General features: G+C 51.6%; 5 protein-coding genes across 5 annotated transcripts; 4 read left to right on the top strand and 1 right to left on the bottom strand.

Annotated features, from left to right (window-relative positions):
- Positions 1-2,179: 2,179 nt before the first annotated feature.
- Positions 2,180-4,326, bottom strand: COCVIDRAFT_106524 (hypothetical protein; the record flags this gene model as incomplete). Its single annotated transcript, XM_014698353.1, has 2 exons — positions 2,180-2,476; positions 2,533-4,326. 2 exons carry the CDS (start codon positions 4,324-4,326, stop codon positions 2,180-2,182), a joined length of 2,091 nt encoding a protein of 696 aa, XP_014553839.1.
- A 487-nt stretch (positions 4,327-4,813) lies between these two features.
- Positions 4,814-14,315, top strand: COCVIDRAFT_28989 (hypothetical protein; the record flags this gene model as incomplete). Its single annotated transcript, XM_014698352.1, has 4 exons — positions 4,814-4,982; positions 6,538-7,400; positions 7,454-11,803; positions 11,853-14,315. The coding sequence occupies 4 exons, from the start codon at positions 4,814-4,816 to the stop codon at positions 14,313-14,315; spliced, it is 7,845 nt and encodes a 2,614-aa protein (XP_014553838.1).
- Positions 14,316-16,489: 2,174 nt separating this feature from the next.
- COCVIDRAFT_18313 (hypothetical protein) lies at positions 16,490-17,410 on the top strand (the record flags this gene model as incomplete). The annotated part of the gene is made up of 2 exons (XM_014698338.1): positions 16,490-16,922; positions 16,989-17,410. 2 exons carry the CDS (start codon positions 16,490-16,492, stop codon positions 17,408-17,410), a joined length of 855 nt encoding a protein of 284 aa, XP_014553824.1.
- A 942-nt stretch (positions 17,411-18,352) lies between these two features.
- On the top strand, positions 18,353-19,615 carry COCVIDRAFT_18312 (glycoside hydrolase family 17 protein; the record flags this gene model as incomplete). Its single annotated transcript, XM_014698337.1, has 1 exon — positions 18,353-19,615. The coding sequence occupies one exon, from the start codon at positions 18,353-18,355 to the stop codon at positions 19,613-19,615; it is 1,263 nt and encodes a 420-aa protein (XP_014553823.1).
- Positions 19,616-22,795: 3,180 nt separating this feature from the next.
- On the top strand, positions 22,796-23,104 carry COCVIDRAFT_106616 (hypothetical protein; the record flags this gene model as incomplete). Its single annotated transcript, XM_014698351.1, has 1 exon — positions 22,796-23,104. The coding sequence occupies one exon, from the start codon at positions 22,796-22,798 to the stop codon at positions 23,102-23,104; it is 309 nt and encodes a 102-aa protein (XP_014553837.1).
- Between the last annotated feature and the right edge of the window lie 339 nt (positions 23,105-23,443).

The following is a 23,443-nucleotide window of genomic DNA, read 5'->3' as shown; positions in this document are numbered from 1 at the left end:
CACTTGAGATCCGTCGTACTGCCCTTTCTGGTGCGGATTTGACTTGTCGTTTTGTGACTTGTACACTCCATCCAGCCCTCGGACTCGCGCAAAGACCTGTTTCCCATGTTCTTAGACGTGTGTAGCTCCTGTTTGAGGACTTATTAGCAAGCATCGTGTTGGTTATGCTACACAAACAGGACACTCCTCCTTTCATATCATCTTGCCAGCTTGTTTTCCACCCGTGACAGCATCCCAGCCGGTGCATGTGCAGCACGCTTGTAACCCGCGCGATGAGCCGGTGCCGTGCAGCCAGCGCCGTCTGTGAAGATGTGGATCAAGAGCTCAAAGCGGATGCGTGGAGACCCGCACGATACCGTTGAGGAAGTGCCTTCGAGTGATGAGAGCCTATGGGACGCCGGATTGAGAGTCACCAGCTCCCTTCCTTCAAATATATTCGGTACTCGGCGGTTTTCTGCTATCGGTGACGGTAATGCAAATGCAAGGGCGGATCCACAGGCTTGGGACTACCCAGCCCCTTCGAGCAGTGCACACAACGTCATTTTCTCGAGAAACAAAACCATCAAGCCCACATTATATGTGCAACGCATGTCCCGGGAGTTAGTGACGAGAGAGGCTATCCAAGTTTGACCAGCACATGAAAGACTTGAGGTGCAGCCAGAGCAAGAGATCATACTGACCAGGATTGTATACGTGCCCCTCTCCAGTCCTCGGGAAGTGGATACTTGAAGCCATCTTTTCTACTCAAGTAATACGAGCTTGACAAACGGAGCATCGTCCGCTTCCTCGCGTGGTGCATGGGCGCTATCGAAACGATTACCGTGTCGCATAGCCTGCTGCGCAACTATCCGAATCGTTGCCCGGCTGTTAAAACATCCATGCTCGCGTAGTGGCCACATGCCGATATCGCAGAATAAGAATCGACCGACTTTTGCCTGGTAAGTAGCAAAGGGATCAGAGAGTCCAGGGAACCCTGTAAGAGTGGCGCTTCAAGGTACCGTCATTCGTCAGTGGCCACGCCATGCCTGCCTGTAAGGACTGTTCAAGAGAATTTTACATGTCGTGTGGCCGCTGGATGCCGCGTGTCCATGGCACACATGCGTCCATGTAATGGCTTGTTCCGGTTTGTAGAGAGCTGCTTCAGCTTTGGTCCGTCACGACTTCAACAACGTTACTCAGTCTAACCTCAGACCTGGATTCTGGATCTCCTCGCTACCGTAATCGTAAAAAAACGACAGCGAGGCTGACCAAGCCCTTGTCGGTCGCATCTACGGCGCCGTACAACAAGCAGAGATGACCAAGCCCTGACGTGTAGAAGAGACTCCATGGAGCCTCGGCTCACTGCGTTCAGCATGATGTTGAGTAGTCGCCCCGCAGATGCTCCGGTGGTGGCAGGGAGTGACTGGCTCACGTCGACCTACAGTCAACGAAGTCACTGTGGATGCAATGCGTGGTCAGGTAGATACAGAAAACGACACTTAACCGGGACTGTTGTGTAATGTCCTGTCGCAGACCTGAGACTCGTGGCCTATATAGCCATATATGCCTGCAACTTTGAGCAATTGGGGCCTGCCACGCGACAGCCCTGGCACGCAAAGTAAAACGTTGGGGGCCGCCTCTAGGCTCTGTGTCCAGAGCGGTGCATAGGTGATTATCGCGGCGCAGTCGTTGCTGAGAACCACGAGGGTCAGAGTGAACAGCTAGTCCCGGCTTGGCCTGTATGTATGCATAGCAATGGAAGTTGGTGGAAGAGATAAGGTCAAGAGGAAGCAACCCCAACACAAGTCACTGCATGACCACAACCAATCAGTACCAGGAGTCACGCCTAGCGGAACTTGTCCATTTCACAGCAGGACGCCACTACATGAGACTGTGCAGAGATCAATATTCTTATTCTGATGCAGCACCTACATCAACCCTACCCAGAGCGAGATAGCATGCAAAGAGTACAGGCGTCGTTATCTATTAAACGACCTCTTCGCATCGCAGGCTATGCCAAAGTACGCGTTCCAGCAGCATTAAATGAACCCATTGCGCGACAAATCCAAACCCAAAACGGCCCAAGACCAAATGTTGTTGTTAGATCAAACGCCGTCGTCCACTCCAGATCTAACCGTGAAAATGCATGTTCTAGAAGCTGTATCCCCCCCAGACGCCCTTTTATTTCTAGTCTTGCCTCTCATGACCAGACATCTTCCTGGTATTGATTCGATGCCCTCATGGCCTTTACAATCTCCTCACCCTTGGTCTCGGACACGTTTCGGTACTTGGAGATGATCTTGCCGAGTAGGGTGTTGACTTCACGGGCCATGTGTGCGGCATCACCGCAGACGTAAAAGTAAGCCTTTTGCTCGAGCAGCTGGTTGATGGCTTCGCCATTCTCTTCAATCTTGTGCTGCACGTAGACCTTCTGGGGGCCATCTCGAGAGAACGCTGTGTGCATTTCGAATTTGTCGCCAAGATCTTGCTGATATTGCTGCACACCATGTTAGCAACAGCAAAAGCAGTCAATAAAGGGTAATATGAACTTACTTTCCACTCATCGGCATACATGAAGTCTTCTGCCTGTTTCCTGCATCCGAAGAACAAAACAGTCTTGCCAACGTTCTGGCCAGCCTTGGCTTGCGCAGCTCGCTCTTGGATAAATCCACGGAAAGGTGCAACACCGGTACCAGGGCCTACCATGATGATGGGCTTTGAGGGATCCGAAGGAAGCTTGAAGTTGGAGTGGCGGACATGTACGGGGACGTGAATACCATCGTACTTGTTGCGGGGACCGGTAATAGCATAGTTGAGGCCGTGGGGATCTGGGTTGGGGTCTCCGTGCTGCTTCTGTTTGAGGGCTAGCAGGTAGTTGGTAGTAACACCCTTGAGAGCGTATGGCGCGCCTGGCTTCTCGATAGACTCGACGACGGCAGTGATGGAGATCTTGTCTTTCTGAACCAACGAGGATGAGGAGATTGAGTAGTAGCGGGGCTGGATCTTGACCATGGTCTCGAAGAGGAAAGAAAAGGGAATCTTCTCCCAAATGGCGCCTTTTCCGGTAATCTCGAGGAGCTGTCCTAGGTTGAGGTTGCGATCGGTGACTTGCTCTTTGAAGTAATCCTTGTCGCTACCAAGCTTTGTAATTTCAGCCTTGATGTCGTCGTTGGGAGCAAACTGAGCGATGACCGAGACGAGTTGACGAGAGACAGCAGTGTTGATTTCAATGTGGTAGCGGATGGCGGCATCGTAAGTGGTCGGCGAAGGGAAGGGAACCTTTGCAGTGGGGTCGAGACCTTTAACAGCGATAACGGTATGACGCTTGTCTTCCTTGCCGAGAATCTTGAACAAGCGATCGACTTCTTTGCCAGCGTTGGTAGGCCAGATAGCGATGTGATCACCAGTAGTGTATGACAGGTTGGAGCCAGCGATGCTGATTTCCATGTGCAGACAGTTTCGGTTAGGGTCGGAGAAGAGCTCGTAGGATTCGACAATAGGGGCGATGTAGGGGTTGTTGGCGTTGAAGGGGCCCTTTTGGTTTCCCTCGAGGTGGTTCTTGTTGGGCTCGCCGAGGAAGACGGTGTCATCTTCAGGGGACAGATCTGGCCTCTCGTTAACCTCGAAGACGGGCTCGTACAAGGCTTCACGCTCTTCCAAGCCGAGGTTTTCAGCAACAGCAGCCCACATGGGCTCCTTCCATGCGAGGAAATCCTCTTCCATTGTACCAGCACCATCGTCACCCTCGCCAGCGGAGCCCAGGCGGGTAGCGCCAAGCTTTGTCAAGAACCCGTCGACTCTGCGGACCATGACATTGTAGTGTTCGTATGTGTTGTTGCCGAGACCGAATGTGACGTATTTGAGTTTGCTAAGAGGCTTGTCGTTGATGCCGCCGCCCTCGGAGAAGGTGACGTCCTCGGAACTGATAAACTCGTAAAACTCGACGGCGTTGTCGGTGGGCTCGCCCTCGCCGTAGGTGGCCAGGACGAAGACGGCAAGCTTGTCTTCGGGGAAAGTATCGAGATTCTCATATTCGTATTCCTCGAGATCGGCAACCATGGTCTTGAGACCGAATCGTGACTGGCCCTCTTTGGCGATACGCGAGGCATAGTCCTCTGCGGTGCCCGTTTGGCTGCCGTAGAAGACGATGCAGTTCTTGTCCGTTTCCTCCATCTTCTCAATGAAGTTGCGGGACTTGGCCGCTTTGGCTGCGCCATTGGCCGTGGCCAGGGAGCTGCCGTATGGGTTGGCGGAGACGGCCCAGTAGGTGCCTTTTGTGAAGTAGGCAATGGTGCCGACCAGCAGGATGGCCAGCACCGCAATGTCGAGGGTATCGAGTTGGGCCATGGTGCTGGGAGAGGCGTTAGCAGGAGGCACGAGAGAAACGAAGACGGAGGGGCAGCGCTGACACTGTTATCTACCACTCGGCAACCGAAGGCGGGCAAGCGAGAGAGCAGTAGTATTTATGTACAAGCAACGTTGCAGCGGCCCTGGAGCATGGGCAGCGGCAGACGGGGCCCGAGACTTGAACGTAGTGTGCAACCTGGTGTTCCCCAAGCAATGTGTGTCACTTACACCAGCACACGGAGGGGCGTGGGATGTATGCCTTTTTTTTCCCTCTGGTTTGGGGTCTGCGCGCGTTTTGTGCTGTGCAGCGTCCTGCTGACGAGGCGATCGTTAGGGCCAGATAGTGCCGTCACAGACAAGAGCCGGAGCCGATTCGTCCCGTCCCAGAGTGGCAGCCATCTGCCACCGCCGGCAATGGAGCCCTGGGTTTCCCGAATGCGAAGGCCTGCCTGCTGGCCGCATTAGTGAAGAGGCCGCCGGTCAAGCAATGCCGACCAACCCTCAGGCCAGACAATCGGTCACTGTCCACATGTCCGAGAGTCGGCGGACGAAAGTGCTAGTCAAAAATGCTCCTGAGCCAGAACAGGGCGGTTCCTGGCCCGCCTTACGCGGCATTTACTACGTCCATACATACCTATACGAGAACTTAGTACTCAGTAAGTACTTGCCGCCAAACTTGCCTGGCCCGTACACATGTACTATGGATTGGACACTTGTCTGCTTACGTACACACATACTACTTACTAGCACGTCTATGCCTGCCTACTGCAAACAAGCATCTGACCTGATTAGCTGCTTGGCTGTTATAGTCTTAGTGGCGAGCTCCCTAGTCCCCCGGCGTCGGCCAAGTCATTGGACAGCAAGACTGCTTTTTTTGTTCAAGTCAACCATCTCCGACGATTCTGCTTCTCGGCAACTCGGGTAGACCGGCTGGGCAATATGCAATACGACAAGTCGATGGATTTCCGCTCTCGATAGCATGCAGCATACATACCGACATCTGTAGGCGTAGATATACCAATGTACACCACTTGACTAAGCACCCAATCGGGGCTGGTGTCATCACTGCTGCCTGCAGCAAAGGAACGGTGTTTGCCCATTTCACATGCCAGTGTGCTGCTACTACTGCTGCTATTATTACGACTACTACTAAGTCCGACTGTCCGACTGTCCGAGTTTGGAAAACTACCGTCTCGCGCACCTTGTGGCCTATGCTGCATTCTTGTCGCAGGCTTGTCTGCCCTCGATCGATTTCGTCCGTTTACATACACACACGTACCCGCTATTAATTACGGAGGGTAGCGAGACGCCGATTCCCCTGTACGTGCACGGTAATAGGCCATACGGGGGCTAGTGCTTCGGAGAATGGACGGATCCAAGTGCGTATGGGTTTCATTTCCTGTGATACTCATAGTAGTCAGTCCTGACATACATATGTACGCACATACGTATACCTCTTTCCATTCATGTTCGGGAGTGCCCGTCGAAGACCTTGGTCTACTACTACTGCTACTGCTGCAACATGGTAGGGGGCTGTCAGCCAGCCAGCCCGAGGTTCTCGTTCACGTGACGCTCCTCTCCTGCTCTGCTCTGCTCCGCTGTCCCAGCCCAGTCAGTCGATGACGGCCTGCAACCCAAGCAGGATGCTTCTCACGTGCACTTCATCGCCGCGGTGCCGGCCCTTGTCCTCTCGAGGCCGCGTCCCAGACTTGCATGGCCAAACTGATCCTCCACGTGGGATTGCACATTAAATCCGGATGGATCTCCAGAGCCGCGACGCTGCCGGTGCGCCATTGATGATCGTTGCCGCCAAATGGGCTAGTAGCCGTCAGGCACAGGGCAAGGGTCTACCCACTCCCTCAACCCCAAAAGATATCAATGACAGCCAGCGCGCCCCCCTCACCCGCCTTGCCTTTGTTGTCGTGAGCCTCTGGCAACGGGCTGCAAGATCCTCTGTCAGACGTGGAAGATGCTGCACGGCAGGTCGGCGGCATGTGTAAGTAACTTTCTCCCCCCGCCCACCCCCTGTGACTCTCTAGTCGTCCCCAACCCGGGACACGGTACTGTGAAACACCCTCCCCACACGGCTCGCCTCTGGACTACTATGCCGGCCCTCTGCTGTGCCATGCTCGGCCGTAGATGGTCGTCGAGACGACTCTGCTGCTTTGTTGCAACTGCCTTGTGCTGACCCCTTCTGTGCCTGTCAATCAGCAGCGTTCCCTCTCTTGCAAGCCCGGCCACTGGCTGGGAATGTGTCGCACCATATAGACCACCACCCCTCGTCGGCCTCACGCGAGCCCAGCCAAACGCGTGGAAGGGCACTGACAGCCTCGTCACGAACAATCACCTCCCGCTCACAGACGCCCGCCGTAAAAGGCGCAAGTAGCAGTTCGAGCCCCGACCGCACCCTGGCCACGCTCGAACGCAAGCCCTCGGGCTCTTACGCCCACAATCGCAATACCTCCATCGTGCACGGCATCCAGCACTCGCGGAACACCAGCTTTGTCAACTCGCCCGCCACGAGTCCCCTGAGCCCTCAGATCATCGCCGCTGCCGCCGGTGCCACCATCGATGGAGCCATCATGTCGCAAGAATCCATAGCCGATGCCTTTGCTGCAAATGGCATGCAGCCTGGCTCCGCCTCCGGGATTCCCTTTGCCAGCCCTCCCCTCCAGCCAGTCCATGCCGATGGCTATGCTCCTCTGCGCAAGCCTGAGCGGGCTCCCAGTTCGAGATCCTCGCGCAAAGGTCACAACCACCACCGCTCCCAATCCCGCCACCCCCAGCACCCCCATGAGCTCAAGACAGTGGGCGAGTATGCCCTACACCACCTCTTCAATTCCTTCATCAGCCAGGCTGAGCACAAGATCAACCAATGCACGACAGAAAGAGGCCAACCCGAGGCAAAGGTTGAAGGCGTTTGTGGTCCTGGGGTAGACCCAACCTTTGACCAGCTTATAGCCGCCCTGGGTCATATTGCTCGCCAGAAGCCTAAGCCCCTAATCGACACTATAATGCTATGGCGCAAGGCAAAGAGTGAGGAGGCGGCTAAGCAGCGCACCCAGCTACTCAATGTAGGCCCCCGAACTGCCTTTTGAGAGACGAGGACCTTACTGATGTATCCAAGGCACGACAAGCCAGTCCAGTACCCCATTCCCACCCCGCCCTATCTCGGCGGAACACTGAGTCGACGCAACAACCAGATACCCAGCCCACGGCCTCAGTAGCCTCGCCCGCTGAGCACATTCTTGCACTACAGCATACCGTGACGCAGGCTGAGCAGCGCTCTACTGTCTCGACCTATATCCTCTGCCGTGTCTTGATTGAGATCATGACCCAGACCGATCTTCAGAATCTCACATTCGAAATGGCAGATCGCCTCCTAGGTCTATTCTACGGCCAACTCAGCACTGTAGACCCGGACTTGGTGGACATTTCGTCCCTCAACCTCGCGAATTGGACTATTTATAGTCAGTTGCTTGGTGTACTGAGCGGACTCATCTTCGAGCAGGTGCAAGAGAAATTCATCGCCGACTTGAAAATGGTGGACAGTCATCTGGCTGCAAAGAACCAGTACAACAGGGATCATGAGGCCAAGGGCGCTTTGTTGATCCGCGCGCTAAGGCACATGAAAGTCGAGTCTTACCCCGAAGACGTCTGGGACCGGACGTGCGACTTCATGCTTTCAATGGCAAAGCTCTTTACCAGCGCCCATGGACAGCCGGTCAAATATGCTTACTGCCAAGTGTTGAGGGAACTACTACTCCGCATTGCTTCAAAAGCGACCGTAGAGCTCAATACACCCAAATGGAAGGCCGTGATCGAGCTCATGAAGCAGCGCGCTGCCATATTACTCGGCAAACCCAAGCATTGGCATGAGGCGTTTCCACTCATGGCTGCCATCCTGTGTGCATCTCCTACCGACATATTTCTTTCCCAATGGCTCGCACTAGCCCTGTCGACTCAGCCCCGGCTCAAGGAGCGCACAACTAGACCGATTGCCCTTCGTGGCATTTGCCGACTAGTGTGGACTTACATATATCGACGAGGCACCGAGGCACCCAATGTTGCCGTGCGTCGACTAGACGAGATCATACGGATGGTGTTCCAGCCTGGAAGAAGATCTTATCTTTCCACCGAACCTGTGATAGCGGAACCTCTGATACAGCTCACACGCATCATTGGCTACATGTATCAGGACCTTTGCTTCAAAACAATTGTATTTCCACTTCTTAACTCGGACATGTTCATATCAAATCGAGAGCTGCGCGTCGAGAATCTCGAGCCCGAGCGTATGGTCATTGGAATTCGCTCATTCCTTGCCATCATGGCAGATCTGGAGAACACTGAGCAGCCGCCTTTTCCACTGACGTTTGATTACGATCCCAATGCATTGTCAAACGAGCTGCCTGCGCTTCCCAGTAGCCCGCGGCCTCCACAACCGCTCCCCATAAAGTCTAGCCTGCTCAAGGAAGAGCGTCTTTCGCGTCCCGTTGACTTTAGCGGTTTTACCGAGGTGGCCAAAGAGCACTATGTCCGATTCTGTAAAATTTTGGGCGAGATCACCATTATTTGCGACAATGCATTTGGTGGACAAGCCGTTCTGGACGAGAAGTTCTCTGTGCAGACACCAAAAACGCCCATGGCGGATGCTTTTAGCTTTGGTCGTCGCGAAGAAAACCTAACTACTACAGATCCTCGGCAAGGGTTTTATGATCTACTACACGTCGCTGTCCAGGCTTTACCTCGTTGCTTGTCCCCGCATATCCCATTCAACTCTCTCGTCAATCTCTTATGCACGGGGACGGCGCATGTTCAAGGAAGTATCGCAGTATCTTCGGCCCAATCCCTAAAGTCCATCGCACGACAATCTCATGCTCAGCAAGTTACAATTGGGTTTGCACGATTCATCTTTAACTTCGACGACCGGTATGCGACAATGTCTGACGGTGGTATGCTCGGTCCTGGGCACATTGAGAACACATTAAAGCTCTATGTCGAACTGCTCCAGATATGGATCGAAGAAATCAAGCGAAAGACGCGCAAAGCAGCACTGGACACCCCAGATGATGGCTCTGGCAATCGCGCTGCTCAGCTTGACCTCTCATCGGTATGGGCTCATGTGGAAGAGGTCGAGTCTCATGGTATTTTCTTCTTGTGTTCACCTTCCCGCCGTGTTCGTTCTTATGCCGTTACCGTACTCCGCCTCATCACCGAGTTCGATACAGCTCTGGGAGGCTCAAACACCAGAATTATTCGCGTCATGGAAGGCAGCCCACAGAGAGTCCTTGATATCAGTGACGATACGTTGTCTCTAGCCGAGCGAAGTCGCCTACAACGAGGCATGCGCAAGAGCAACGTACAGAGCACACTCGTCGAGCTCTGTAGTAGTGATATACCCTACGACTCCACTTTGTGGTTCAAGATCTTTCCGAACCTGGTGCGAATCAGTTTTGAAATTTGTCCTTTTGCTGTCACGCTCACTCGAGACATTGTTTGCGCAAGACTATCTCAGATGTATCGGACTCTATCATCCCTGGCTGAAGGCCAGCGTTCAACCCCGTACTCGCCACACGAACCGACTAGCAATAAACCCAGTGGTCGCCTTGCCTCCACAGCGCCGGAGATTGTAGTCGAGCAATGGAAACTCTACCTCATCTTTGCATTTACAACATTGACCAGCTTGGGTCCAACAGCCACCTCAGCCACACAGGGACATCATTCACGGAAGAGCTCCAAGTCTTCACAGACGAGCACGACCAAGCTGCACACTGCTACGGAATTGTTTTCCAAGGTCTTGCCATTCCTTTCTGTGGAAAATGGCGCCATACGAGATGCTGCTGTCATCGGCCTTGGGTCTGTCAATCTCAACCTCTACCGCACGCTACTAGAGTCCCTTCAAGGGATCGTAGCTGCTTGCTCAGAGGAGGCTAAGATGCGTCTGGGCAACCACAACAGGACCATCAGCAACCCGCGGCCGATGAACTACCGAACCGACCATCTTCGAACTGAAATTACGCATGTATACAAGCTGACAGCGCAACATTTTCTAAAGTCACCCGAGGCTTACAATGATGAGTGGATCATCAACAACCTGATGAACTACACAAAGGACCTTAGGATCTTTCTCAGCGACGCAGAAGTTCAGCTTGAAGCACGGTATCAGAAGCTGCGCACGCATTACTGTGGCCTGGTGGAAGTTCTTTTTGTGGGTATCAATAAAACAGCAGACCCTCTGCACTGGATGCCATTCCAGGCTCGAAAAGCTGCCTTTACATTGATGGAAGACTGGTGCGGATACTCTGCGAACCAACATCAAGTCCGACAGCGTGAGGAACAGATGCGCCGTACTATTCTCGACCGGGAACTAGACACAGCCAACAAGGGCAGTGCGACAGCAGCGCTTGAAATTGAGAAACGAGACCTTCGGACCGCTGCTTTGAGTGCCATGGCCGCATTATGTGGTGGGCCTGTCAGTATTACCACTGATAGCAAGGTTTTGCTGCAGTTCGATGTCATGCGCATTCTTTCCTGGATACAAAGTATCTTCGAGACACCTAGTGACCGGACGCACGCTATTGGTCGCCGGGCGCTTTCCAACCTCATTCTTCACAATCGTGAGCATCCATTTCTGCTGGACAAGGCAATCGAGATGTGCTACCTCGCTCCCTCTGGGAAGGCCCTCTACAGCTATTTCTCAGTGGTTACCCAAGTTCTTACACAACACGAAGACTACACCTTGCCGTTCTGGAAGGTGCTGAGTGCAGGCCTATATACACTGGGCCATGAGAACAGCGAGATACGTATGAAGTCTGCTCGATTACTGCGAACACTCGAAGCACGTGAGGGAAAGAATTCCAAGCTACAAGACCTCGACATCAGCATTTCGGACAAGACAGTCGCTGTATACAAACTTGCGCAGTTTGAAACGTCACGTAGGCTGGCCAAGCAACATGCCGAGCTCGCGTTCCTGGTCTTCTCGCAGTTCTCATACTATTTCAAAGATCTTCAACCTGATCACAAACGCAACATGGTCGCCGCTATGCTTCCCTGGGTACAATCAGTTGAACTACAAGTCAATCCGGACGGAGGACCAACGGCAAACTCCTACATGCTTCTGGTCAACCTTTTTGAGATCACTTTCACTTCCGGTAATGTCCTACACAATGAAATCCAAGCCCTCTGGCAAGCGCTGGCAACTGGACCTTATGGCGGTAACGTTCAGTTGATCCTGAACTTTGTCATCAACCTCTGCTTGGACAGAAGAGAGCAGAACTATGTCGATTACTCTAAGCAGATTGTCGTCCACTTGTCTACTACACCCGCTGGTCTGAAAGTAGTCGAGTTTCTGCTGTTACAGATCAACCCTAGATCTATGGTGAGCGAAAAACGCGAACCTTCGCCACCACCGCCTGATGCTCTGAATCTTCCGTACCTGGCCGATCTCACAAAGGTTTTGCCTAGCAGCAACAAACAGGTCCGTATCCACACCAATCCTTTTATTATGACAATACTAACCTCAACAGTCGGGCTTCGCTCTGGGCCAGGTTTGTCTAATCTTGTTAGTAGATCTAATGGTCTCTCCTGTCGAAGTTGCAAAAGAACACATTCCTCTGCTTCTACAGGTGGTCCTGGTCCTATGGGATCACTATACACCTGTTGTACAAGACCAGGCTCGCGAAATGCTCGTGCATTTGATTCACGAACTTGTCATTTCGAAGATTGAGGACGATACACCGGGCATTGACAAGAGGTCTATCGAAGACTTTGTTGAAGGCATTCGACAACGCGACAGCAAGGTTGTGTGGAGCTACGATGATGAGAACGGCAAAGCTGCGGTCGACTCAACCACAAAAGTACCTGAGCCAATGGAGTACGTTTCCGGGGAGGTGATGAGGTTCTTCTCCTTTGCCTACCCTGGGTTAAGAGAAGCATGGGGAAGAGTAGCATTGAACTGGGCAACTTCCTGCCCTGTTCGACACATTGCATGTCGATCATTTCAGCTTTTCCGTTGTATTCTGAGTTCGCTCGATCAGCAGATGCTTTCCGACATGCTGGCAAGACTTTCGAACACGATATCAGACGAGGAAAGCGACATTCAGACCTTTTCGATGGAAATACTCACAACACTGAGAACCATTATTGAGGCACTGACACCAGAAGATCTTATTCAATATCCACAGCTCTTTTGGACGACATGTGCCTGCTTGGACACGATACATGAGGGCGAGTTCATGGAGAGCTTACTCATGCTGGACAGGTTCCTTGACAAGCTTGATCTAGGCAACGAGGATGTTATCCGGACATTAGAACAAAGTTGCCCAGAAAAGTGGGAAGGGAAGTTTGAGGGCTTGTCCCAGCTCACGTACAAGGGTATCCGATCAAGTCTATGTCTGGATCGCTCTTTACGGATCCTGGAGCGACTGGTAGTCTTGCCTTCCAGCCGTATTGTGGGCGACGACAGCCGACTGATGTACACCGTCCTCGGAAACTTGCCAAGGTTTTTACGTTCGTTTGATTCCTCCGTACACAGCAGTAACACAAGAGCTACTGCTGAAGTGCTTGCCCAAGTCGCTGAGCAGCACTATCAGCATACATTGCTTTCGGAGGCCCTGACTGCTTTTGCAATGGGAAGGTATCGTCATGAAAGGGACTTTCTTGCGCAGACCATATTGGCAATACGTTCATCATTCTTTCCTGACCATGAGTTCGGCAGCTTGGTCTTCCTTCTTGGTTTGTTGATGAACAAGATTGACTGGATGAAGATCAACACAATGGAGGCTCTGTGCCTCTTGCTTCCGGAAATTGACATGCGCAAACCGGATATGACATTGAAGGGTTCTGATCTCTTTTCACCACTCCTTCGGCTCTTGCAAAGCGCATACTGCCCCCAGGCATTGAAGGTCCTCGACTTCGTTATCAATCTCAACATGACTAGCACGCTCGCACCATTTGACAAACAGCATATACGTATGAGTATGGCAGGTTCGCATTCGACCAGAGGGTACAAGAAACAGTTTGAAAAGACGCAATCTCTTTATGGTATTCCTGAAGAGAGTGGGTGGTCGATTCCAATGCCTGCTCTGCATTCACAGTTGACGAGAGCAAATGTCCATGCTGTTTTCTATACTTGCGGCAACTTTGGCGAACTGCATACGCCTCATACGGAGACGCCCAAGGTGGAGTTCCGCCAGGAGGAATTTCCTTTCAGCCCCTTGTCTGATTACCACCGAACTGCGACCATGACATCCGAAGACACCCGTGGTGATAGCCACATCGGGGAGCTGGTCATGAAACTAGACAGCCTCGACGACTTTTTCGAAGACGATGATGATGCTGAGACGCTAACTGATTTGCCCAACTTTTCATCTTTGGGACGTTCTGCAAATGGATCATACGCTCACGACATGCGCGAAAATCTATACGACCAGCAGACGGCGCCCATCCTGCACAAGTCCCTGACACGTAACGCTTCGGTGACATCATTCCAATCTGGATTCATTTCTGACGCAAAACTCTCGCCAGCTCGGGACCCTGGCGTCATGACACCAGGTGCTTTCAGCTCCTTTGCCGGCCCTGCCAATTCCGCTTTTCCTCCAGCAAGCAATCCTTCACGTCCAGGCGGTCTCCATGCGCGTTCAGTAACTTCGCCATCCGCACCAAACCAACCCCAGCGTATTTCGCCCTCGCTTTCATCCACTGCCTTGGACGAACAGAATGAGACCTTTTCCGATGACGAATATACCACCGGCCGATCCAATAGTACCGATAAGGCCAATACGTTTCATCTTGACAATATGGTCAAACCCATAGCACAGGATGCGAGGAGCCGGTTCAGAAGCGGCATGCGGAGACTTACTGGAGGGGGTGGCGACAACAAAGACAGCGCCAAGACGAGAGAAGCGATCAAACTGGCCCTGCAGAAGAGCCCTCAAGTACCCAAGGTGCCTGACATCTACCTTGTCAACCCCAAGAGTGCGGATCTTTGAGATCTTGGAGTAGGGAGATGAGGAGTATGCTTTTTTTTCTCTTCATGATAGCAAACTAGGGCGTGACAAGATGTGCATGTATGCATTACATAAGAAAGGTATGGAAGGCTTACGGACAAAAGCGAGTACGAAGCGTAATGTTTTTGGAGCAATTTGAGTTTCTCAATGTAGAGGAAAGAGGAAAGAGATGCAGACTGCTGCATGCTGGTGTGCGTAGTTTATATTCTCTCTTTTTTTTCATGTCGTAAAGATACCTGAGGCACTTGTGTTACTCTCTTTCTCTCTCTCTTTTTTTTATCTTTTTGCTTAATTGTTTGTTAGCTTGCTTGCGAGATACCACGGTGCCCGTTTCCAATCAATGATATTTAATAGTCCTCTTTCTGACACAGGTTTTATTTCGACGCTTGTGCTGTGATGATTATGATTTTGCTAGACGAAGGGGTAAGAAGGTGAATGTGTTGGTCGATCATGGTTCATGGTCTCGCGGAGCGAGATCGTAGTGTACTTGTGCCGAATAGAGTTCTCGTATGGTCGAATTTCCCCTGAGTCGTTTCTCTGCAGTCACAGTTACGCTCTGGGCACCATGACGCGGCGGGGTGCAGAAGCGAAGTGTGGCTGTTGGGGCCGGGACGGCGGGGAAGCGATGCATTGCATGATTTGCACGAGGGGCATGAAAAGGGAAGTGCGGGGAAGCGCGTATAGTATGAGCATAAGGATAGCTTGCGCGCATGATTCTCGTGTGTATATGCTTGGCATAGTGTGACATCAGAGCATATAGGCCGGCAAATACATAACAAGTTAAGGGGCGGAAGTGCCGAACACTTGTTTTGAGGCAGAATAAGTATTTTTTTCATAGCCTGGATTGCCGAGATATAAAGTTTGGTGGCATCGTTTCGCAGCACATGTGTATACACTTGGCAAACGATGCCCAGGCGCAAACACTGATGGTCAAGCACTTTCCACTAGTTCGCCAACACACTCTGAGACCAATATGAGGAAGAGGATATTGATATAAAGTTTGCACGGAGATCATCTTCTACATCTACTGTGTAAATCCTGTAACGCGGGGAAAGCGAAACGCCAGTCAATGTCGGGCTACGACAACTTTATCGCGGACTGACTTCGGAGCCATCACATGTAGCTTTCAGCAGAAAGAAAAATGGCGTGACCGTTTTCCAGGGACGAACGTGCTGACCGTGTGCGGAAACAAAAAAGAAATGTAAAAAGGAAGAAAAAAGCAGAAAAGGCACGGTAAAATGAAGTGCCATGACGCGTGTCTGACAGGGCATTTGATGATCTTCAGGCAAGACCGTTGCATTGACGACCCTGGCATCCCGCTGTTGTGTGGACGCCTCCCGGCTCGAGACATGGGCATCCCCTACAAAGCTGACCAGAACCGTTGAACTAGGGCAGTCTCGCAAATTGCAGTGACCGAAACCGATTCATAGTGGGCGAGTCGCATATCTCGAAGCGGTAAGCTAGGGTCTATCTCGGATGTTAATTGAAACCGTGGCGCTGACGATATGAGTCCAATGCAAGGCCATGGAAGTGCGAGGCTAGTATTTCTATGGTCCTGCCGTCTGCAACGCGCTAAGGTGAAATAGCGACTGGGGCAGCAGGGGGACAGAGAGAAATCGGAGCGACGACACACACACACACACAGACCGCATCATCGGCGGTGGCGCTTGTACCAGGACCATTCTACATACCCCACGATGTTAGTGCGTCGCACTGTGCTGTAACTGAGTGACACTCTGAACCGGCGTGGCTGAAATCTAGGCGTAATTCGCCGGAAACATGTCTTTGCCGAAACACATGCTCACCGCTGTGACGAAACGCATTTTGGTGCTGACTATCCCAAGGCCCAAGCAATGTCATATTTGTCACATGGACCACAAGACTTGCTGGCATCAGACCAATGCACTGATATTGCGTTCTTATGGGCGCCCGGGGGGAATCACCTACATATATGTGTAAGTGAAGCGACACACCTTCTCACGGCCATTTCAAGACCTCTCTTTTGTTTTTTTCTTTCCTTTTACCATTCCCCCTCGTTTTGACAACGCTATTACATCTGCGTGCAGATAATTCAAGAAAGACTTTTTTTGAGAAGAAGAAGCTCAGACCCATACCAAAAAGAAAAGAAACATAATACATACACACCAAACGCCACCATGTCGACCGCAATCGAACAGCTCGGCGCAAAGATTTATCTTATCCACACACCACAACTGCATCGACCATTCCTGACCACTGTGCCCTTTATTGCCGGCGACTTTGTGTCATGGGGATACCGGGTCGACCAGCATGCATCAAACTCTCCGTACATTGCTGAAATACGCGCGCGCGAGAAGAAGCAGCATGCAAACCGCAAAGGACGAGACGTGAGCCAGAGGACCAAATTGATGGAAATATGGGCACATGAAATCATCGAAAGAAAGAAGACAGAAAGAGAGGCGAGAAGACAAAATTCAAGACGAGGAGAAGGAGAAACAACAACAACAACAACGGATCTGGAAACGAGCAGCCCATGCATGCACACAGATCCCCGGATGAAGAAAACAGGAGACTTTGTCCAAGACTTCCTCGGCGGCATCGTCGAAGTCGGTGAGTTGCAAAACCACGCAAAAAGAATAAAACCATATGACGGACTGCTGACTGAAGAAAAAAAAGGGAACGAAGATAACCAGGACATACCACCTTTGAAGAAAACACCAGAGATACAACCCGAGACATTGCGAATCCGCGACCACATCCGCTACCTATACGCCATCCGGTACGTACCCAACGCACCCTTACCGGACTGGGCGCATCCCACCGTCACCTACGCCGACATGGTGGTGCTCGAGTACCGGCCACAAAAGACCGACATGCACGACCAGTTTCTGCGTGCGCTGGGCAAAGCGATAGGCAAAGACGAAGGGAGAATGGGCAAAGTGGAAACGTGCATCAAGACGGGGGCGATGCGAGTGTCGCTGTGGATGGATGTTGGGGATGTGATTGGGGAGTGGGCGATGAGCAGACAGGGAGATGTCGAAGATAGAGATCCCGTGCCCAAGTACGAGAGGGGAGAAGGGCCACCGGCGTATATTTAGAAGGGGGAGGGGATGATGGGATGAATGAAATATAGATGGGGGGGGAGGGTATGCATGGGGGAATTTTCGCATAATACTGATGGTAATGCTTAATTCCATTTTTTATTTCACAATATAGAACATAGAGCGTAAAATGTACATAAGCAGCAGCAGCCACTGTATAAGGGGGGGCCGGCTTGTTGCTAACCAGTTTAAAACTACTGGAAGGAAGAATTGCAGATCGAAGTGAATGAAATGTTGGATTTATCGGTGGCTTCTCGTACCCGTGTAATGGGTAGGCCTACGATCGTTCGGGCAAAATGACCGGATTTTAATGCGTCGCCCGGTGGTATTTTTGGTCACGTCCCAGGGAACGCATTTGCCAAAGGGGCAAGTGTAGGAGCCAAAAGCGTGTCTAGTTGGTGGGCAGCGCAGTCGTCGTCATCGCGTCAGCCCGTGGATTGGTGCAATGTCCGAAGGCCGTCGAGTGATACTTTTAGCCGGAGAGCAGGTCAGTCAATCATGTGTATGCTTGGGGGCTGGATGGAGTGATGTTTGGATGGGGGCCAGAGGTGGAAAGACTGCGGACTTGAAGCACAGTCATCCACACGGCGTTTCAGAGGCGTGGCTATGCATAGGCAATGGCCCCAAAATACGAATAAACACACCCCCTAAATGTCGACGCCAAGCCATGACTGAGCAGTGGCGCCGCTGCAAGGCTTGCCGCGGGCCAATGACGGCGCGAGAATGGGTGGTAGCGCAATGACGGGTGTCAGGGCGGGCGTGAATGGGTGCGGGCCCTAAAACTAAGTGGGGCAGCGCCCTCAGCTCCTCGACTATTCCCCGGTTCTTGCTATACCATTTATCCTTCTCCCTCTTCTTCCTTGCCTTTTCCCACACTCACTTTTCTGCATTTTTCGTCTTAAACCCTAGTCACTCACTTGCCATTTTTCCATATTAAACATGCGTTTCACAACTGCTCTTGTTCTCGCGGCAACCGCCGTCACCGGCGCTGTCGCCCAGGACTCCTTTGTCTTGGGTTTCAACTCGGGCGCTACTGACGACAAGGGCAAGGCAAAGACTCAGGCCGACTTCGAGAAGGAGTTCAAGACTGCCCAGAACCTCAAGGGTGCGCCTGGAAAGTTCAACACCATCCGTCTCTACTCCAACGTTCAGGCGGGTACCACCGATACCCCTATTGCCGCTTTCCCGGCTGCCATTGCCACAAACTCCAAGCTGCTCCTTGGTGTCTGGGCCTCGGGTACCGACAGCATCGACAATGAGCTCAAGGCCCTGAGCTCCGCCGTCGAGGAGTACGGCACCAAGCTTACCGACCTCATTGTCGGTCTCTCCATCGGTAGCGAGGATCTCTACCGTGTCTCCGAGCCCGGTATCAGGAACAAGTCCGGTGTTGGTAACAGCGCCGAGAAGATTGTCCAGTTCATCAAGGACGCCCGCAAGAAGCTCGAGGGTACCCCCCTGAGCGGCGTCAAGATCACCCACGTCGACACCTGGACCGCCTGGGTCAACGAGTCCAACAAGGCCGTCATTGACGAGATTGACTTCCTTTCTGTCAACGCTTTCCCCTTCTACGAGGTCGAGCACGACAACAACGTCAAGAACGGCGGCAAGCTTCTCGCCAGCGCCATTGAGGCTACCGAGGGTGTTGCAGCTGGCAAGGACGTCTGGGTCACCGAAACCGGTTGGGCATACACCGGTCCCGACTTTGGCGCCGCCGAGTGCAGCGTTGACAACCTCGAGTACTACTGGAAGAACGTCGGCTGCGCGCTCTTCAACAAGAGGAACGTCTTCTGGTACACTCTCCGTGACGCCAACCCAGCCAACGAGGTCAAGTTCGCCATCACCGACAACCTGTCCACCACCGCCCGTTTCGACCTCACCTGCGACAAGGATGTGACCCTTCCTTCCGCCTCGGCCGGCAACACCACTCACACCAACGGTACTTCCTCCACTGGCAACTCTTCCAGCGGCAACTCGACTAGCAGCACTGGCAGCGGCAACGGCACCAGCACTTCTGGCGGAAGCAGCAGCGGCGGCAGCAACGGTGGCAGCAGCGGAACCGGAAGTGGCAGCGGTAGCGGCGCTGCTAGCACCGCCAGCCCATCATCGCCTCCTGAGAGCAACAGCGCCAGCTCCATCTCCCTTGTCAATGCCATGGCCTTGGGTCTCTCTGCTGTCTTCGCCGCCGCCGCTTGGGCTTTGTAAGCGCGGTCAGCACAACGAGAATCGTTTAGATACTAGACTTCCTTTATGTTAGTACCAAAAGTAAACGGTCGCGTTCGTGGCGGGGGGAGTAGTCGTCTGCGAACACTTGTACCTGTTTGAGCGACTGGCTCGCAAGCCTATGTCTTTGTAATATATCCCTAGAAATGGAAGGCCAGTCATTGTTGTTGTCAAATTGAATATTTTGGAATTTGTATATCCTGAATCTTGTGCTTGTGGTGATGTGTGTGAGAGATGAGAAGAAGGGCAGAGATGTTGCGCAGATGGCGTAGTAGATATAAGCCGCGCCTGCCTTGCCCCACTTGTCCAAGACGCAAGCAACATCCGCTGCCACAACCTTGTATCTTGTCGTCAGCACTATTGCATCGTGTACTAAGCACCTTGGTGTCTTGTCGTCAGAAACCTTATCTTCTCTTGTCAGCGTGGCTTACTGTAAAGCATAGTATATCCGATTAAGTATACTTGCACAAAAGATGTCTGCGCTTCAATCAACTCTTCGCATTTCAATATTTTCCTTTCTCTTTTTCCCAAGTCACATTCCAGTCTCTTTATCTGTTCTTGAAACACTACTGCGCATACCTGTTCTACTTGATATACGAGATCAGACCTGCACCAACAATATCTACTTCCAGAACAGGAAGTAGATAACACTTAGCACTCACCTTTTCTGGCTCGTGTAATCCACTTGGCTACACTAGGCAATACTCCCTCCGACTTTATAATCCGCTGATACACCATACTCATCTCTTCCGATAACACCCGTTATGTGTTAGTTGGTGGAGCAATTATCACCTCACTTCCATATATTTCCCAACCACCATCCATCACGCCCAAGGTATATTACCGCATGTATTTCGTACGCGCAATCCAGATTTGTAGAAATTGGAATGGTGGGGATTGATAATAGTCATAGGATGTATCTTATCTGAGATGACATGGGACTAGGTGAGATGAAAAGCCTTGTTCGACTAGGAGGCGTGGAGGTACTTGGAGTGGATGGATGAAGGTTCCATGCCGAAACTTTGTTTGGGGAATCTGGACGACATTGTGGAAAACTTTTCGGGCGTAGGGTAGGTAGCTGGTATTTTCTGGTATGAGGACGCGGCAGTGGAGTGATGATTGTGTGTGGGGTTGGGTAGAGGTAACATTGGTGGAGAGGGAATATCTGGCAGCACTAGTAGATTGAAAAGAAATGGAAAGGACCAATAAGCCTTATGCTTCTTTTTCATGGATTTCATGCATATATTAGCGCATTTCTCGTGTCCAGGCGGGAGAGGTGGCAGCATGTAGCTTGATCATCGGCAGATCTTCCACGAGCGCTGCTATTCTCGTCCAGAGCTCAACAGGAAACGGCCATTGATAGCCACCAGGATATATTCATGTTGATAGGGACGAACGATGCTGGAACACCTGAATCTGAATTTGCGATATGCCTGCATCGTCTTCTAATTGATATGAATCATATCGCGAAGGAAATCTTTATACTCCGAGGGGTCGTAAACTAGACCGAGATACCAATGAGGTTACCAGAACGTATTCGACTCGTCGCATAGGGCATGGGATCTTGCGCCACAGGGGAAACTCTTGCGATGAATTTTATATTTTTGAACAAAGGGGGAAAAGGCGCTACTTGTATTAATCCACAGTCAGATTACGTATATATGGTAAATGTACTTTGCGAGGGTATACGCATGGCCCATTGTATGCGGGAAAAAGGTTACCAAGAGGTTCACTCAGACACCAATTTTCAATATCTTGTCTATCACAAAGACACTTTACTATCAAGAGTTTAGCCACTATGATCCTCTCACTTCCCCTCTTTATGCTGGGCTGCTTATACGCCTTCTCAACCAACCTCCTCGTAGCAGCCCATGAAGACATCCATACCCAGCTCCTAAGCGAAAAAAAAAACAGGCTCAATTCAAGAGCCGCAATCTTCTACCGCTTAGACTTCGACCGCGTCTGCAGAGACAACCACATGCTAGGCGCGCACCCGACGCCGTCGGCGACGCCGACTACGCCATCCATATACACGCATTACAAAGACCCACTTTACATACCAAGTCACGGCGATCAAACCGAATCGACAGGGACACATTGACCACAACTCCAACCTTTTTCGTACAATTATCTCAATGCGGCAACGTAGATTTCTATTTTTGGGGGGGGGGGGGAAGCTGCCTGCCCGGTCCACTCTTTACCGAGGAAAATCATGACAGTAGTACCACCTCAGATACTGTTTATTAGTTTAGTGCAACTTTGCACACCTATTCTTTTACTCGGGAAAATAATAATAATGAGGACTGTAAGGTCCAAGTAACATAGGTGATGATTGCAGGGTGAAGAGCCCAAACAAAAAGGATAGCAAGCCCTATACATCACCGCGCCGTCATTAATAAATTACCAGGCAACGACCCATCCTTCCCCATTTCGGCCTCCCATAATCCTTTATTTCCCCACCCATCGCATTACTAATCCCACTCGAAAGAAAGAAAAAAAAAACCCGTACCACCTCTGTACGCAGGTCCCGACAAACGCCACGCCTTCATGCAACCCAATATGTTGGAAAGAACGGTTTAGTTAGGCAGAATAGATTGGAACAATACGAGCTTCTGATTGGAGTCCCTCGGGTTGTCACGTGTTTGAGTGGGGACGCTGTGGGAGGGGGGCGGTGCAGGGCGTAAGTATCGAGATGGGAAGGGCCAATCAGGTGGGTGGGCGGGGAGGACGCCTTGAGCCGAAGAGGAAATGGGTGAGGTCGGTTGGGTGGTTGGGTGTGTGTATGAAGGATTGCAGGTGGGAAAGTATTGAGGGTGACAAGGGGGGGGGGGAGGTCAGGTGAATGGCGCCAGAATTGAGGGAGCCGAGTTTTTGGGTGTTTTGGGTTGAAAGGATTCGTTGGTTGTTGTGTGTTGCCTTTTGAGAGGCCTGGTTCGCTGTTTTTCTTAGGGGAGTTTCTCTCTCTTTTTTCCATCTACATTGTTTGCCCATTTCGAAAGTGTTTTGTGGGTTCGAGACGTCGTCGTTGATAACACTCATTTTAACGATCTGGACATATATACATCGCTTTATCTCCTTTATTACGATCGCTACGACACGAATTCAACAGCAATGGCACGATTACAACGAACAACCATCTTGACGCCACTCTTCATCCTCGGCATGCTCCCTTATACAACCGCTGCACCCCTTATCAAACGCGACGAGGGATACCTTCTTCCAAAGCCCGTCATCATCCTGCTTATTATCATCGGAGCTGGACTGCTTGTATGCGTGGGGTTTGCAGTACACAGTTCCTTTGGGTTCCGGTCGAATGGAAACGGCATGAGGAACATGGGGGCAGAGCAAATGGAATACATGACGGAGGTGCGTGGACGGAACTTGGCGAGCATGATGGCTCAAGGACAGCGGAGTCGCATGGAGGGGACCGGGCCTGGAGGGATGAGAAGGGGGGAGAGTGTGTACGATTAGGGGTATGCTGGGGTGTGTTAAGACAGGAGTGGAAGAAGTGGGAGGCAATACTGTATTGGATTGGTCATTATAAGCTGACAATGGCTTCACACATATCCTCACTGTCTCAGTTCAGATACGGGATTTGATACTGGGACAGATGGCGTTTTTGATGTTATGATTATTTGGGGCTGGCTATGGTGTGTGTATACATATCTTTACTTGCGCTTCTGTAGTGCATAGGTATCTGGACAGGCGATGCTTGTGACAGACGGGATTATTTGGAAGTAACTGCAATGAACACATGTACTTGTACGTCGATGGCACTCATTCACTAGAGCTGTCACTGGTACAGGAAGT

Source organism: Bipolaris victoriae, assembly GCF_000527765.1.
Source record: "Bipolaris victoriae FI3 unplaced genomic scaffold scaffold_79, whole genome shotgun sequence".
NCBI lineage: Eukaryota > Fungi > Ascomycota > Dothideomycetes > Pleosporales > Pleosporaceae > Bipolaris > Bipolaris victoriae.
The sequence above is the reverse complement of the archived record's forward strand: the minus strand, read 5'-3'. Positions and strand labels throughout refer to the sequence as shown.